Source organism: Chinchilla lanigera, unplaced genomic scaffold (genome assembly GCF_000276665.1).
Source record: "Chinchilla lanigera isolate Chin_1 unplaced genomic scaffold, ChiLan1.0 scaffold00109, whole genome shotgun sequence".
Lineage (NCBI taxonomy): Eukaryota > Metazoa > Chordata > Mammalia > Rodentia > Chinchillidae > Chinchilla > Chinchilla lanigera.
This window is the reverse complement of record NW_004955510.1, coordinates 5,181,731-5,199,446: the sequence shown is the minus strand read 5'-3', so window position 1 is coordinate 5,199,446 and position 17,716 is coordinate 5,181,731. Positions and strand designations below refer to the sequence as shown.

The 17,716-nt window shown below is 45.8% G+C and overlaps 1 protein-coding gene across 1 annotated transcript in view; it reads left to right on the top strand.

Annotated features, from left to right (window-relative positions):
- Positions 1-17,716, top strand: part of Grid1 (glutamate receptor, ionotropic, delta 1) — a 661,017-nt gene that overhangs the window by 364,478 nt on the left and 278,823 nt on the right. Inside the window, exon 6 of the mRNA XM_013506310.1 lies at positions 5,824-5,877. Coding sequence (XP_013361764.1) covers positions 5,824-5,877 — 54 coding nt within the window. The remainder of the gene's footprint in view (positions 1-5,823; positions 5,878-17,716) is intronic.

Sequence of the window (17,716 nt, the reverse complement as noted above, 5' to 3'; positions counted from 1 at the left end):
AAAAAAAAAAAAAAAAACGCACTAAGGTAAATGGGAGCAGTAGCTGAGCCGGGATCTTGGGTCCTTTTCCTGCAAAGCCCAATCCCTGTGAGACTCAGGGGCCCCCATAATAACTGTTCTTTAAGGTTAACTTGGGGTGCTGGGCACCTCTTATGAAAGTCAGGCCTCCTGGTGGCTGCTTTGCTGATTGTCTGGCAGAGGCTCCTTAAATCATCGTCCCCCTGAAGCCAGCCATTCTCCTCTTTTGCACAGGAGGGGACACTGTGCTCCCTCCTACTTTGGAGGGTGACACAGCACAGGGAGGATTGTTTCTAAATAGCACGTTGTTGCAAAGGCAGCCGCGGGGCTTTCAAGTTAGCTGGGTGTCTGTCCTTGGGAAAGTGCCAGGCCCTGGGCTCCGTGGGGGGAGAGTGTTCCCAAATGTTAGAGTTAGGGTTTTAAAAAAATGCTGGTTGCTGACAAGCTCTTATTATCTTGGGCTCCCTGTGTTGGGGAGGGTGGTGCCCAGATAAGTGGCCAATAATTAACAGACACATAAATAATAGGTGGCATTTGCACTTTGTAAAATAAATCCTCAGTGATGGGGTTGGAAGGCTTCCATGGGTAGGATTTTTCCCACTCAATTCCTAGTCCTGTGGGTCAAGATGAAGCCTCACCCCTAACAACCAGGTGGCATAATGGTCTTAGGCTTTGGGAACAAGTTAACCTGGAGATGGAAGACACTGCTGATTATAATGGTGTCTTTTCAGAAATGACAAGAAAGGTTGTTTTGTTCCCATTGTCATGGGGCTGGGTTGGAGGCTCACGCATTTTCTCTGACAGTTGTTTGGGCTTTTGCAGAGCAGCATGACCAGGTGACAATAAGAACATGGGCTTTGGAGTCACTGAACTTGGATTCAAATGTGCTCTGTGCTGAGTACTGGCCAGGAGCCTTCTGCAAAGATCTGCCTCTAGATTGAGGTCTCAGTCCCTGTCTATGAAGGGGGACAAAACCACTGCAGACCTGGTTAGGTGGTTAGAAGTAAATGAGGCGTGGAGGAAAACACTGAATTGTATTAAGGAGATGCCTAATAAAAGCAGGCTTTTGCAATTCTTGGAAATGACATAAACTTACCCTGCTTTGGACGGGCTGGGGACACAGGGAAAGGTGCCTCAGCTACAGAGGCTTCCTCCAGTGGATCAGTGTGCTGTCCACTTCCTCCAGTGTGCTCAGCACTTCAACTTCTCTGCTTCTGTCAGGATCAGATCTGCATCACCACACCACAGAGGGGCAGCTGTGACACCTGCTGCCTCAGCCTACCCTGTGTTCCGTCCAGACCCTGCTGGGGACCAAGAGCTGGAGCTGGGCCTCAGCCTTCTTCATGGGAGCTGTAGGATCAGGGTGGCCAGAACAGAATTCAAATGTCCCCTGTCTCCAGGGGACAGGATGGCATGTTGATATCTTGTGTCATATATGCCCCAGCATTGCTTATATCATGAGCCACTGGGGTTCAGAGTAAGGCTGCTACTCATATACAAGAGGACACTTTCTGTCCTCACTCAGCCACCCAGAGGCTGCATATGACAGACAGTGCATAAATTGTGGGTGGCAATGTATATATGTCCATGCAAGTTGACACACATATGATAGCCAGCTACGTCCCTGCATCATGTTGTGCCTTCTCCACTAGCTGCCTGTGTCCACCCTCCCAGCCTGTCCCATGGTCCACTTACACTGCTAGCACCTGCCACCTCTGCTGTTCAAAAGAGTTTGAAAAAAGTTGGCTTGACCCTTGGAAGTCCTACTTCCTCAGCTTTTCTTCTACAGGGTTCTGTTGGTCACAGATCTAAGTGGGCCTGGGCCTTGCAGGGCTCATAGCAACTTAGCAGGGTGACCTGTGCTAGGTGAGGCTTGGGCTACTGCAGCGAGCAACCCCATTGGGTTCACCTTGACTTGGGCCCTGGCTGCCACACTCCATGGGGAGCTTGGTGGTTGTGTGAGTCCCCACCCAATCTCTACTTTATGTTGAGGATCCATTGTCCTCTGGCCAGCTGAGGTGCCATCTCCATGCAGGATACAGGAGCTGCCCTCATTAGCCTGTTGGGTCAGCTCCTCTGTGCAGAGGCCTCCAGTGTTACTTGGATATGGAGCGTTAGGACAGCCATTGGGCCTTCATCTGTTGGATGAAGGAAGGAGGGAGGGCAGGAGGGATGATGCACTTGTGCACATTTGAAAGCGACCATCAAAGAAGAGCAGGCAGGAGGCCCTGGGGAGGGGATGTGGAGACCTTCTTGACGACTGATCGTCTATAGTGCGCTTCCTCCTGGGCTGACGGCTTTGCCTGTAATTTCATTTAACTCTCACCACAATCCCAGGCGGAAGGTGTTTGTTTCAGATTGGGCTCCCGGAGCCGACTTGGAGAGGAGGATTTATGTGAAAATGATTTATTAAGAAACGTTCCCAGAGGAGTTAAAGCAAGAAACAGAGCCGGGGGTGGGGGAACAGGGAGGTGTAGGAAGCCAAGAAAGGTCACTCCAGCTCCATCCTGCAGAGGGATTCTGGAAATCGCTAAGCTTGCATGGGAAGCCCCGGGCAGGGAGAAAGTCTGCTGGAATCTGTCTCCAGGTGCTCCTTGTCCAGGAGAGAGGTGTAAATTCTGGGCACCCAGAGTGCCAAGCAGGGCTCAGGCAGCTGGAGTCTTGGGTGTTGTGGTCGGGAGTGAACATGTGGGGAGTCCCTGGAATGAGACATGCACAGGATGTGAGGGGTTGTGGGCAGAGCGTGCGGCCTGCCTGGAACTCAGGCACTGTGGGGCGTGGAGCAGGTTGGTGAGAGGACTCAGCTAAACCTCCACCCTGCACTTGCCAGTTAGGGAGGACTCACCCTGCACTGCTGCAGAGACAGCTGGGAGAGGAAGGGAGAAGACACATTAGTAGGGCAGTCAGCGGAGCTGGGGGAGCCCTGGGCCTGAGCTGCAGCACTAGGCCCTTCCCACAGGCTGGCAGCCCCCACGCACCGCAGAGGGAGGGCTGTGGGTTCTTGCGCAGCCTGCAGTAGCTACCTCTTCCTGTCACCCTTGCTGGCCTCTGTGTGAGCCACGGCCTCTGGAAAAAGACTGCAGCCAAGTGCTCTTTATCTCTGTGTGGGGAAAAGAGGCTTAACAAATTAGCTGCTGCTTAATTGGTGAGGGAAAGTAGGACAGGGAAGTTGGCCAGTTGTCCTGCAGCGTTTTCTGATCAATTCCCTCTGTGACTATCTTCCCTGTGTGAGTGAGTCAACACCTGGCGAGAAGACTCCTCAGGGAGCTAGGCTCCCACCTGCTCCCTGGGGTCCTCCTGCTCTTGGCTTAAATGGTCCATAGTGCTAGCTCCAGGGGAGACAAGCAGAGGCCCCCTTACCTGTGCAGGTGTACTACACCTTCCAGTGCACAGAGCTGGGATCCTGGCTGCCAGGGCTAGGAGGCAGGGTTGGAGCTTGGATTCAACACCGGATTCCAGGAACATCTCAGTACTCAGTAGACTTAAGACCCTGAGCTGGGATGGGGTTGCACGGACTCTGTACTTTTAGAAACCCCCTGGGAGGTTGTTCATGCAGCCAGACTTGGGAACCATGGTGTGGATGTCAGCGTGTCAAGGAGGCTTAGCCCTCACCGTGATGAGCCTCTTTGTTGATCTGTGAATGCTGCCACAACTCAGGCACTTCCTGGGATGGGACCTCATGACTCCAAGGCCACCCGCTGCCTCTCGAACTACTTGGAAAGTCAGGATGTTCTCACAGAAGCTGAGTTGATCATCGTCTCTGCTTATTGGAGCTATTGGTTTAAAATCTATTGTCAGGGGCTGTAAAGATAAACTCCAGTCTCTCACACAGGATAGTTCTCCATGTGTTTAAAGGCACTACACTGTCCAGGCCTCTCAGCAGCCTTACTTTCTTTAAGTAGACATTGGCTTACACGTCCGAGCCGAAGACTAGGCCACGTCGAGTGGTGTCCTCCATCAAGCAGGGTGACTCAGTTGACCAACACCCAAGGCAGAACAGACCCCACACCCCTGCCTTTCTGAGGGTCTTCGGTGTTTACCCAGGGCATCTCTGGCACCCTCTGTCTTCTGAGTGTGAGAGTAGCACCCGGAGTCTCCTGCAGGTAGGAAGGAGGCAACGGCCAGGTCTGTGTGGATTGACATGTGGACAGTTGAGGATTCCTGTGTGATGGTTGTGAAGAGAACAGGATGAGGGGTTTGTGGGGCCCATACAGGCTCCCAGGACCCAAGCTGGAGTGTGAGTAAATGGGGAGGTGAGGCTGGACCTATGTACAGGGTGGGGATGACTTCTTTCCCATCTCTGCTTCAGGAACACTCGGGACATGATGGATGCCACTCTTGGTGTCTGCTTCTTTCTGAGACTGATGATTTCCATACCTTGGCAGACAGGAGGGGCAGGTGTCATTTGCATTGTACAGATGACAGGAATGGACCAAAGGCAGTGAAGTGGAGATCACCCCCTTCTAGTCTTGTCTCAGTTTATATTCTCAGGGTGTGGTATCTTCTTATTCATGAGCTAGAGAACAAAATCTGCATCCTTCAGTTCCAGTGGGCTCAAGGAAGTCCCTATGCCCACTCTTGCTGTTCTTGGGGTGCTGGCTGCACAGGGATGGGGGCTGGAGCTCACCTGGGCTGTCCACAACCTCCATCTTCCTGACATTATCACCCTTGCCATTGGGCACACCCACCACTGGGGAGGGAGGTCCTACACTGCCCTGTACAGGGTCCCAAAGAGCCTGGGACCCTGCTGGGCCACATGTGGGTGGGGTCACTGGTGCAGGCTCTGAGCCCTCTATGCCTCATTTGTCAAGTAGCAGTCTGACCTCAGTACTGACCAGGAAATGCGTTGCGAATATAATGACAAGTCAAACATGAGAACGTTAGCCTGGTGTGTCATGTCTGGCATGGTTTTAAGAAAGACACCTGTTTGATACACATGTGTAGACAGGCTTTTGCAGTTGTGATATAGAAGCCTTTGGCAGGAACTATGGGGGATGATTCTAGAGGGACCAGTGGGACATTTTCATTACATTAGCATATTCTTTTAAAATGGTGACACGCTATGAGATGGCTTTGAACATTTTTAGTTTTCTAATCAAAAGAGAAATAAAAATTCTATTGTAAGATGCAAAATAATAATATATAAATAAAAGTGGACTGCCACTGAAGCTCCCCCCAAGTTCATGAGTGTCCTGGTGTGGCGCCTAGACCTCCCCACCCCAGGAGAGAAGACACATGAGTAATAAATGAGCTGCTAATAACCGTCCGAGCCTGGAGCAGGTGAGCACTGTAACAAATAGAACAAAGCATGATGAGACAGCGGGTGGGCTGCTCCCCAGGAGCTGGGAAGACCCCGAAAGGGGGTGGCTCCAAGGCCCAGCTCAGAGTTTCTGTTTTCCCTGTGTCATCCGACACAGCTGGACAAGCTGCTATGAATCCAGCATTCCAGTTTCCTGATTCTACATCCTGGGGCTCTGATGAGCTGTGTCCCAAGTGCTTCTGCAGAGAGGTGTTTTGGGGAAGGCAGGTTTCCCGCGCTGTGGCCCCCTAGTGCCTGCAGCAACTGCTTCTCTCACCTCGCTCCAGGCTGGTGCAGGAGAGCAGGAAGAAGGTGGGGAATCAGATGTCTGTGTTTCGTCGATGCCTCCTGACTCTGAGGCAGCTGGCGTGGGCCTCAAGGGGACAGCGTTTGGTGAGGAAGAATTTCTGCAAGAACAGTGTTTATAAACCCCATCTCAGCAACCACCCTGAGTGCCTGCTGGCTCCAGCTTGCTTCCGTTCACGTGAGTTCTCTTCTCTCTGCAGGCCGTGGAGACCAACCTGGCTTCCAAGGACAGCCACTGGGTCTTTGTGAATGAGGTAAGAGCCCTGGAATGTAGAGGGCTTGGCCAGTACTGAGCCTGAGTCCTGCCCCCCGGGAAAGCTCAGAGCAGTCCTGTACTGTCTACTTGGACCTGGGGCTCCACCCTCCAAGGCAACAGGTCAGAGAGTTGGGCTTGACCTTCCAAGACACTCACCCAGGGCCGGGAGGAAGCAGGGGAGAAGCCAGACCAGAGTTCATGAGAGCGTCAGAGCCAGCACATTGTGCGGGGCACAGGAGGAGTGGGCAAGGTGGTGTGGCTGGTCAGGGGCTGGGGCAGGCTGGGGCAGTGGGGTGGGGGTGGAAACCACGTTTCCTGCAGGATGTTAACAGTGTGTGGGAGACATATGCGAGCATGTAAGAGTGTAAGCAGGACTCTGTGTGTGCTTGTACATATGTGAGCCTATGTGTATGGTGTGTATGTGTGATGGACACATCTGAGAATGTGTGTGTTAGTGTGCATATAAGTGTACGTGTTTGTTATGTGTGTGGGCATGAGTGTGTAAGTGTAACATGTACACTTGTGAGTGTGTAGAAGGTATATTGTGAGAGTATGAATATGTGTGAATGTATGGATATGCATTGTGAGTGTGTGTATGAGTTGTATGTACATGTAAGTATATGTGTATTATGCATGTGAGTTGGTGTGTGAATGAGTTGTAGGTGCATAAATGTGTAAGTTTGAACATGCATGTATGAAGGTGTATGTGTGAATATATGCATGGATATGCGTCAGTTGTATGTGCATATATAGGTATTTGTGTGAGTGTGCATGCTGCGTCTGTGTACATGCACATGTGAGTGTGTATGCTGAGTGTATATGTGTGCACACATATGTATATCTTTGGGATTGTGCGTATGTCAGTTTTCTGTGCACATGTGTGGATGTGCAGGCGTAGTGTACATATGCATATGTGTATGTGAGTGCATGTGTGTCAGTTGTATGTGCATGTGAGTGGTGTGTACATATATAATGCATGTATTTGTATGCATGTGAGTGTGTAGATGTATGCATGAGTGTGCATGTATGAGTTACATGTGTCTGTATGAGAATGCTATATGCACATGTGTGTATGAGTGTGTTTGTATTTGAGTATGTGCACATGTGTCAGCTGTACTGCATATGAGTGTGCATGTGTGTGAGTTGCATGTGTCTGTGTGAGGTTATATGCACATGTGTATGTGTGAATGTGTATGTGAGTGTGTTTGTGTGCCAGCCATTGCGAGTGGGGTCACTGCACCCACTGATGAGTAAGAAGTGTGTCTGTGACCGGCCACCTCACTGGTCTGGTCCCAGGGGACTGGGAATCTTCACTGTCATTGGCCAGCGTCATTCTCCCTCAGGGAGCTTCTGGCCCTGGCCTCCCCATGCAGCTGGCACTGTACAGGAGAGGCCTGTGCCCACATGCCCTGGCTTTCTTATCCTCTCAGGAGGTGTGAGCCCAGGCTGCTTGTGGCCCCCCGGGGGGCATTAACTGGCGTGGACTGGAGGAGAACATCCCAGAGCTGCCTCCATTGGGGTGGTGGCCCCCAGCAGCTCCTGCATTAGCTGCTCAATGTCCAGCAGCTTCAGGCTTCATGCTGGAGGGTGCAAGGCTTATTATGTGGGTGATTTCCCCTTTCGTGATGTGTGTTTCTCATGAGCTCAGGGTAACATACCTGAGACAGTCTCGGGTGCTGATGTTAATACGGGGCAGGTCATGTCACACAGTGACTGCATGTGAGACCCACGTTTCACAGTGTTCGCATAGATTCCCATCTTGTCAGCTCTGTGTCTCCCTAAGCTGGGTGGAGACATGCTCAGTGGCCGTCCCTGTCCCTGGGGTACAGATGGTGGTGCTGGTAATTAGATGAAGGAATGTGACCTCCCCTCTCCTCTCTTCAGAGCTTGCGCCAGGCCTCCTTGATCCTTGCAAAGTTTTGATTCTTCATGCTTTGCTGGCTTTTGTGCAGGGCCTTCAAAGCCCTCTGTCCTTTGTTCCAGAGCAAAGCAGTGTTCCGCAGGCCTTGGAAATCCAGTCCAGTGCCGGTTTCACTTTTGATGACTCCTCCACATTGAATAGTCAGTGTTTCTCTGGTCAGTCTTAAAAACTATGCTTTATTTTCACATTTCTGAGCTGTTTTTCTTCCTTCCCATGAATCTCTGCCACCCTCACCCCTTCACCCAGGGCCTCTGACTCTTGCTCCTTGCTCCTTGCTCCTGAATCCAAACACCCCAGTGTGAGTATCTCCCGGGATACTCCTTACTCGTAAGCACACCAGCATTTCTGGGGTAGGGGAACCCAGGCCTCAGTGCCTCCAGAGGAGACAGGTGGCGGCACCTGTCAGCCATCATGGAGGCGCCACACCCAAGGGCCCAGCTGGACTGCACCACAGTCAGCAGTGCACCCTAGGCCAGCTAGGATGCAAGGACCCTGGGCTACGAGGGGTCACGGGGGACCTCTGCTTATCTCTTTTCTTAGCTTCTGTCTCTACAGGGGGCTCTTTTCCTTGAGAGACAAAGGATGACCCCTAACATTTCTTTAGCTGACCTATGACATGCCAGACTCTTGTCAGTGCCTGTGTGTTTGTGACCTTTCTTAGTCCTCATCAATGCTCTGGAGGACAGTTATTATTATCCCCATTGTATAGATGGGAAAATGGAGGCCCCAGAAGACATGCAGATTTTCAGTGGTGCTTGTGCTGTTTTGTATGAAAACTGTGGCTGGGAAACCCTGTTCACCAAATCGAATGCCATGCACATGGTTTGGCAGCCATACTGAGGTCGTGGTCAGCATCTGATTCTGCAAAGCGAGGCAATAGGGCTCAGGTGTGTTCTGTGATGGGGACACTCTCAGTTGGCTCTTGGTGCCAGCACATGGGCGTTTTGAAGTCTGTGATGTGAAGGCAGAGACATTTGTACAGCTTTGACCCTGGACTGCAGCACAGCCTCTGGCAAATGACTGAGGTGTTCTCTAAATACCTGTAGGCTTATGCTTAGGAGCCAGCTGCATCCTGAAGTCCAGGTTCCTATTCTAGCATCATCTCATGGAAAAAAAGAACCCTGACATTCTTTTTTGTAGCGTTACATCATTTAGAGCTCTGCAAATTTTTAAAACTATCCACACATAGAGCCACAGACAAGTAATTGTTGGCCGACTCACTGTGTATCATATGTAATGACTTGGAAAAATAAAGGGAGAAAAAAGCCAAGGGCAGGCATTGAATGGTGGGTCACCATTCAACATTATCTCCAACATTCGGCTGCTTTATGGGGGTCCCCATCTTTTCACTTCGGGAAAATGCTCTCCCGTTTCCTGGTGGAAGTTCAGCCCCTCAGACGAGCTCGGGTCTGTGCCTTCTCCCCTGCCTCCCACCATGCTTGTCTTTTTGGATGCCAGCTGGGGCCCTGCTCCCCTGTCCCTTACGATTGCAGCCCGCTAGTCCCTTTTCTCTATTTGACTTGGTTAATGTATTTTCCTGGACTCAGGATAAACACTCAAGGGCACATGTTTTTGTTTGTGCTCGTTGTGCACTGGTTTTCTTAATGTGCACACCTCTTCAACTGCGAGCACTGCTGTCGCATATTACAGCGCTGCTTTGTTTGGAGAAGAGATAATCGGATGCGGCGGGAGTCTTCAGAGTCTGAGCTTCGCCAGCGGTTTCTACAAATCCTCGCGCCTGACTGTGGGGACACTGGCGAACAGATGTCCGGGTCTAACCTATATTTTCGGGTCTAACCTATATTTTCATTGACGGATGAAGTTAGAAGTTACTTGGCAGAGGGTGGGGGATTCAAAAGAACTAGAAAATAAAATGAGCCATTAATCAAGGTGGCCACTGGACTCTGAGTCTCTTGAGAGCGTGAACAGCTGTAGCTCATTGCTGAATCTTCAATGCTCTGTGCAAATAATGGATTCTTAAAAGGTTTGGTTGAAAGCTGGTCGATGTACATAGAGTGTAGGAAATTGCATCAATGAGCACTTCACAGTTTGCCTCAGAGAAAAGACAAAAGCAGCAATTAAGAGCTGAGCTTCCTAGATGGAGGGAACCACACTGGGTCATCCATCAGAAGCTGCCCTTTTGAGGCCCATTGACTCTGAATGAGGAAGGTGACTTCCGGAACCTTCCCAACAGCTGGGTAAGGTGCTTCTTCTCCACATGGCCTGCAGCAGAGATCCCAGTCACCCTGGCTTCTCTGATGCTTCATGGAGACGTGTCGTGCTGGCTGGATTCTCAAGAGACAGTGGCTTCCGTCCAAGTCTGCAAGCAAGCAGGAGACATGCACCCTCTAGTTTGGCCTCTTGGGAACTTCCCACAGGAAATTCTTTTGTGGAATACAGTGTTCTTACTCTCAGTCTCTTGAAAGACCAGCTGTGATGCGACTTGAGTTGCTCCGTCTGTTGGTGGCAGCTCCCATTTTTAGACAAATCCTTGCAGACCACGAAGTCACAGTATGCTTTGATGGAAATTGTTTGTGATGCTCACCAAGCAGTGCAAAAGTGCAAGCTGTGCAGAAGCTTTTTAATAGGAGGAGATCCCAGTTGTTGATTCTCTGTAGTATTTTCTGTGCAATCAGGGTTCATGACATCTTTGCCTATACCTATGTCCTCAAGAGTTCTACCTATTCTCTCTTCTGGAAGATTTAGTGTTTCTGTTTGAATATTTAGATCTTTGATCCACTTCCATTTTAGTTTAGTGCCTGGTAAGAGACATGGGTCTAGTTTTAGTCTTTGGCATATAGAAAGCCAGTTTTTCCAGCACCATTTATTAAAGAGGCTGTCTTTCTTCCAGTGAGCATGCTTGGGCCCTTTGTCAAAAATAAGGTGGCTGAGTGTGTTTGGAATTGTTTCTGTGTCTTCTAATGTATTCCACTGATCCTTAGGTCTGTTTTTCTTTTTTGTTTTTGGTTTTGTTTTTGCCAGTACCATGCTATTTTTATCACAGTAGCTTTGCAGTATAAGTTCAAATCAGAAATTGTAATGTCCCCTGCTTTGCCTTTATTACCTAGGATTGTTTTCACTATTCTAGGTCTCTTGAGGTGGTTTGATTGAGATTGCATTAAATCTGTACAGCAGTTTGGGGGAGTATTACCAATAGAGTGAAAAGACAACCCACAGAATGGGAGAAAATTTTTAGCCATTTGTCCCTCAAAGAACTAATATCTAGAATATATAAAAAATTGAAAAAAATTAGACCTATCACATTTAAAGACCCAATCTAAAAATGGGCATCTGAGATGAATAAACAGTTCTCTGAGGAAGAAATACAAGTAGCCAATAAATATATGAAAAAGTGTTCAACATCACTGGTTATTTGATAGATGCAAATTAAAACAATGCTGAGATTCTATCTCACTTCAGAAAGAATGGCAGTTACCAAGAAGTCAACCAACAACAAATGCTGGAGGGGCTGCGGGGAAAAGGAACCCTTCTCCGCTCTTTGTGGGAATGTAGACTGGTGCAACCACTGTGGAAGTCAGCGTGGAGATTTCTCAAAAAACTAGAATTACAGGTCCTATTTGACTTAGCTATTTCCCTTCTGATTATCTTCCTGAAGAATTAAAAACATCATACCACAGTGATATATGTGTACCCATGTTTATAGCAGCACAGTGTGTAATAGCTAAATCCTGGAAGCAGCCCAAATGACCATCAACCAAGGAATGGGTAAAAAAGATGTGGTTTTTTTTTGTTTAATACAATGGAGTGCTACTCAGCCATAAAGAAGGATAAACTTGTGACAATCCTAGGTAAACGGATGCACCTTGAAACCACACTCTTAAGTGAAATAAACTAGATACATGTGTGTAAATATCACATTGTTTCTTTGGTGTGAGAAACCAAAAGGGTAAATAAGGACCAAAGTGTATAATAGGTATTGTGAAATAGGAAGAAATTGTTCAAAAGAAAGGGGAACTAGGGAGTGGGGAGGGGAAAAGGAGGTAAGGGAAAAGAAAAACAAAATGATAAAAGAGAGATAAAATGGAAACAAAGCTTGTGAATACAGAGGTGATTAGAAAAAAAAGAGGCACCAGGATATGTTGTGTATGGGTACAAATTCCCTATGAGGAATATGATCATTGTGTATGTCTGAATTGTACCAGTAAACTTAATAAAAACCAAAAGGAGCACAAGCTAACCTTTGAGGCTCAGCAGTGAGGCTCTGAGGAGCACACTTCATAGAAGGGAAGGGGCACAGTCACTCCCTCAGCTCCTCTCCCCCACTGCCAACCTACATCAGGAACTGCACATTCCATGTCCACTGCTACCCTTGCCCTTGGGCTCCAGAGCCAGAGATCCCACAGGAGGCTCCGTCCCCACCTCAAGCTCAGTGTTCCTCTCTCCACACTCACCGTCCTGAGCCCCATTGGGTTCTTCCTCAGTGTTCCTGATCTCAAAGACCACAGTCCTCACCCTTCTGGTTGACCTCAGCTCATAGAGAAAAACCCTCATCATACAGCCTGACCCCAGCCTGCAGCAGGAGGGCCCTACCCCCTCTTTACTGCCTTACTTACTTCATACCATTCCACACACTATCTCATGGTCCCTCCCTGCAGATATGTGGACTCATGGTTATTTTAATATCCTGTCTCCAGGCTTTTGCCAGGACTTTCCTCTCAACCTGCTACGCCCTTCTTGATTCTTTGATTGTCTAGCACCTACCTTTCCTGCAGGGATCTGCTACACATTGCCTCTGCCCAGGGGACCTCCCAGATTTCTCCAGGGAGTTATTCTCAAGCTGTCTTGTCTCATCACCCAGTTCTGGTTTTGTGCCTGTCTCCCTGTGAGGGAGGACATGGGTGTGCTTTCTATCGGTTTCCCTAAAGTTCCCACACTCAGAGGAGTTTGCTGCTTAAGCCTCCTGCTGCTGCTGTCTGCCTTTTGCTTCCTTGTGTTGTTTCTGCTGATTACCTACACACGGAGAAAGAAGCCTTTATGTCCATCTCAGACCTTCCTGGCTTCATAAAGCTGGGCCCTGCCTCATGAGCTATAGTTGTTAGCACTCCCATTCCAGTGCACCCATTTTTCTGCATCTGTATCACAGTTGTCTAAGGCACCAGGTCTTCCTTGGAGGCCCACACATGCCTCCCCTCACCTTGCACCAGACTTCCAGCAGACATCAGAGCAACCAAGGAGGAGGGCGGCGAAGCTTTGGTCAGCTTCCTGCAGAAATCCCCCAGTTGTACACTGGGGAAAAGCCGCATCTTGCTAGCCTGTAGCTGCTTTGTGGGAAAAGGACTCTATGATCAAAGAGGGTGAATAATTTAGTGTTAAACAGCAAGGAACAGGTGTCTCCTGAAGGCATCTTCAGGCTCTGATGCATGCTGTGCTGTTCCAACGGGGAGGTGGTACACGCTGTTCTGCCACATGTATTTGTCTTTCCCAAACACACTCATGTGCTTTTGGTTTTCACCTGCTCATCCCTGTGGGTCATTGGCAGGTGGCAGAGTTGCAGCCTCTACTGGGCCTCTTGTCATAGACAGATGCTTTGCCTGCATCCTGAGACACTTACCAACCCAGGCCAGGTCAATCCGGTATGGACCTCCCAGCACTCTCCTCCCAGAGGCTCTGCTGTCCTCGGCCCATCCCAGCCACTACTGAGTTACATTCGCTGGTTTGTAACCAACAAACCCTCCATGTGGATCCCTGGGAGGGCAGAGTGGTACTGCCAGCAGCCCAGAGAGCACCATTCTGGGCTTTCAGAACGCTCTTACCCCAGAACACACACTGAGTTCAGACAAATAAAAATGAGATTAGGCTCCACATGGTTGACGTGGGGAGAGGAGATGCCAAAGCTCTAAGTGAAGAAAACATACACACAAGATAATATGAATGCTGAATCACACAGATTTAAGAAATCTGTATTTGTAATGCAAAGAGAAGGTTTAATTTTTTTTATTCCTTTCATTTCAAAGACGCTAATTCTGTTTGAATATTAAATCCCTGTGCCATTTGCTGTCTTTAAATTTAATTTAGTATCACTCAAAACCAATTACATTTGTGGTAATCTATTCGCTTGTTTGTCTTCCCAGCCTCACTGAGGAGTCTTTGAGGAGGGGGGGCACTCACCGCTGTAGCCCCAGCTCTGAACCTTTGATGAAGTATAGGAGTTGCCATTTATCGTATTAGATGGGGCCAGGCCATGTTTCTGAGTATCACTTTCATTTTCTATTTTCTTCTTTAAAAATTAACAGCTTTACTGAGGTTTAATGGGCACACATGCACCTATTGAAGTGTGCAAGTTAAATTTGGCATATGTATGCACCCAGGAAGCCAAAGACAGTGAACACATCTGTCACCCGCAAGGTGTCCTTGTACCCTTTGGTGATTTCATCTTTTTGATTCACCCTGTCCTGTGACCTAGGCAAGTATTGATCCATTCTGACATTGTACATAACTTGTGTCTACTAGAGTTTTACAGAAATGGAATTCTATAGTGTATATTAGTTTTTCTTTTTTTGGTATGGCTTGTTTTATTGAGGTGCAATTATTTTAAGATTCATCTGTGTGCAATGTCTAGCAATAGTTCTTTGCTTTTATTAATGAGAGGTCTGCAGTTGTATGAATACACGAAAATTTAGTCCATCCATTTACTCACAGGTGCACATTTGGGTTGTTCTAGATTTTTGACTATTACATATAAAACTAGTATGGACATATGTATAGAGGTTTTTATATGGACGTATTCTTTCATGTCACTGGAAATATATACTTAAAAGTGTAATGGCTGGGTCCTATGGTAGTTGTATATTTAATTTTTTAAGAAATTGCTACTTAAATGAGAGTTCCAGTTGCTGTATATCCTTTTCAGCACCCTGTGCCATTAGGCATTTTGAGTTTGCAATGGATATGTAACAGCTCCCATTGTGATTTGTTGTTTTTGAGACAAGGTGTTGCTTTGTAGTTCAGGCTGGCTTTGAACTCATGGTGATCCTCCTGCCTCAGTCTCCCTGGTGTTGGGATTGCAGGTATGTGCCACCACGCCTGGCCCCATTGTGATCGTAGTTCTCATCTTCCTCCTGACTAATGAACATCTTTCCATGTCCCGCTCTGCCATCTAAATTCATGTATCACCTTTGGGAAAGTATCCATTTAAATACTTTGCCCATTTTTATTTGATTATTTATTTTCTTACTGACTTTCAAAAGTTCTTTATATATTCAGGATACACATTCTTTATCAGATATGTACTTCACAAATATTTCCTTCTTGTTTGTGGTTTGTTTTTGCATTCCATCATTATCTTTTGAAGCACAGACGTTGTTTAAGTTTTGATGAAGTCCAGTTTATCACTTTTATGGATTGTGCTTTTTAGTGTGGTGTCTGAGGTTTCTGAACTCTGTCTGTTCCATTGATCTGCTCTTTTAAAAACCTTTGTGCCAATCCCACATTATTTTGATTGTTGTAGCTTTATAATAAGGTTTGAATAAGGCCTTCTACCTTTATTCTTCATTTTCAGTGTTGTTTTTTTGCCTGCCTGGGGTCCTTGGAATTTTTATATGAATGTGAGAATTAGCTTGTCAATTTCAACAAAATTGCTGACTGAGATTTTATTTGGTATTGCAATTTAATTTATCCAACTTGGGGAGAACTGACATCTTAATAATGCTGAGACTTCTCCCCTATTATCAAGGTTATCTCTCCACTTGTTTAGGCCAGCATTAATTTCTCTCAGCAATGTTTTGTCATTTTCACTCTTCAGAACTTTAATTTTTTTTGTTAGACTTATCCTTCAGTGTTTATATGCCATTATAAGTGGTAGTTTACAATTTTCAGTTTTCATTTGTTCTTTGATAGTATGTAGAAATGCATTTGATTTTTTGCCATACTTATCTCCTGACTCAGAGTCTTCCTAAGCTCACTAAATTCTAGTAGTTTCTCAGATGATCCAGGAGCTTTTCTACATCCACTTCATATCCTGTAGGAATCTGATGTTTTTACCTCTTCCGTTGCATTTGGATCCTTTTTACCTCTGACTTCCAGATCGTGCTGAGTAGCACCTCCAGGACAAAGATGGTAGGAAGTGGTGAGAACAGACATCCACTTTTTATTCTTGAGCCTAGGTAGAAAACACTTCTGCCATAAAGTGTCAAGTTATATCTGAGTTACTAACAGATACTTTTATTATACTGGAGAAGTTCTCTGTTCCTAGTATGGTGAGGATTTTCATCCCACAACTGATGTTGGGTTTTGACTAATGCGCTTTCTGCTTCCACTGAGATGATTGATAATGTTAAATGATAACTCGAATGTTAAAGCAACCCGGTATCCTTGAGAGAAAAGTTGCTTGTCACGATGCATTATCTTTCATCTATATTGTAGCATTCGATTTGATGTACTGTCTTTCTTTGGTGTTTTGGTATTGGTAATTCTGGCATCAAAGGTGAGGTGGGGTTTCTTCAGTTCTAGAAGAGTTTGTGAATAATTATTTTATTTTTTCTCTAAGTTTTTACTGAGATTTACCAATAAAGCCATCTGGGTCTGGAGGTTTTTTTTGTAGGAATGATTTAGCCACAAATTAAATTTATTTACCAGACATAGGGTTATCTGTTTATTTTTGAGTTAGTTTAGGTAATTTGTGTCATTCAAGTGATTTCCCCATTTTACCAAAGTCATCAAATTTATAAATAGAAAGTTCATAATATCCCCTTATTTTTCATTGTACTGTGTATTGGATCTACATTCATATGTAATCTGTCTTAATATTAATAACTTGTGTCTCTTGTATTTCTTTTTTTCTCTTGATTTGTCTTAATAGAGGTTTATTGATTTCAAAGTATCTGTTTTTTATTTTATTGATTTTTTCCAATTGTTTTTCTATTTATTTTTGTACTAATTTCTGCTTTTGTCTTTTCATTTTACTTTCTGGTGTCCTTTTTAAAATTTGGCCTTAATTTGCTTTATTTTAGTTCCTTATGGAGAAGCTGAGATCACTGATTTGAGACCTTTTGTTTTTGTTCATGCTGTTTCCCTTGAGGTGACTTAGTATCATCCCATACATTTTGATAAATTTTATTTCATTACTTAGTTCAAAATATTTTCTATATTATCTTTTGATTTCTTCTTTGACTCAGGGATTATTTGGAAGTATATTACTTAGTTTGAAATATTTGGGGATTTTTAAGGTATCTTTCTGTTACCAACTTCTCATTTAATTCTATCATGATAAGAGAATGTAGTTTGTATTACTTGAATCTGTTTAAATTGATTGAGACTGATTTGAAAATCCAGTGTATTATCTTTCTCAGTATAAAGGATTTGTGATCTGTTGTTGTGTGAAATATTCTATAAATGTCTATTTAGTTGACAGTTTTGTTTGTGTCTTCAGTATCCTTGATGATTTTTTCTTGGTGTATGTGTTCTTTCAGTTATTTAAAGAGCAGTATTAAAATCCCCACCTTTAATTATGAGTTTGTTTACTTCTCCTTTGTAGTTTTATAAATTGTTGCCTAGTATCTTTTGAAGCTTTTTTACAAAGATCCATACATAGTTAGAATTTTTATATCTTCTTGATTAACTGACCCTTTAACCTTATGAGATGACTTTCTTTATCCCTGGTAACTGTCTTTTCTCAGAAATGTATTTTATCTGAAGTTAGTACAGACATTTAGCAAGTCTTAGTGGTTGAAATTATTCCTTAGCCCATGGACTGCAAACAATATTGATCTCGCTGTGTGTTTCTTCCAGAGCTTTTGGGTGACCAGGTGCATTTTGATGAGCAGTAATATTTTGAAATGACTCTTTTTTTTCTGAGTAGGAGATATAAATATTAAATAAAAACTAAAAAAAGAATCTGTAAGATCCAGCTGTCCCACTTCTGAGTACTTATTTAAAAAATGAAATCCACATGCCAAGG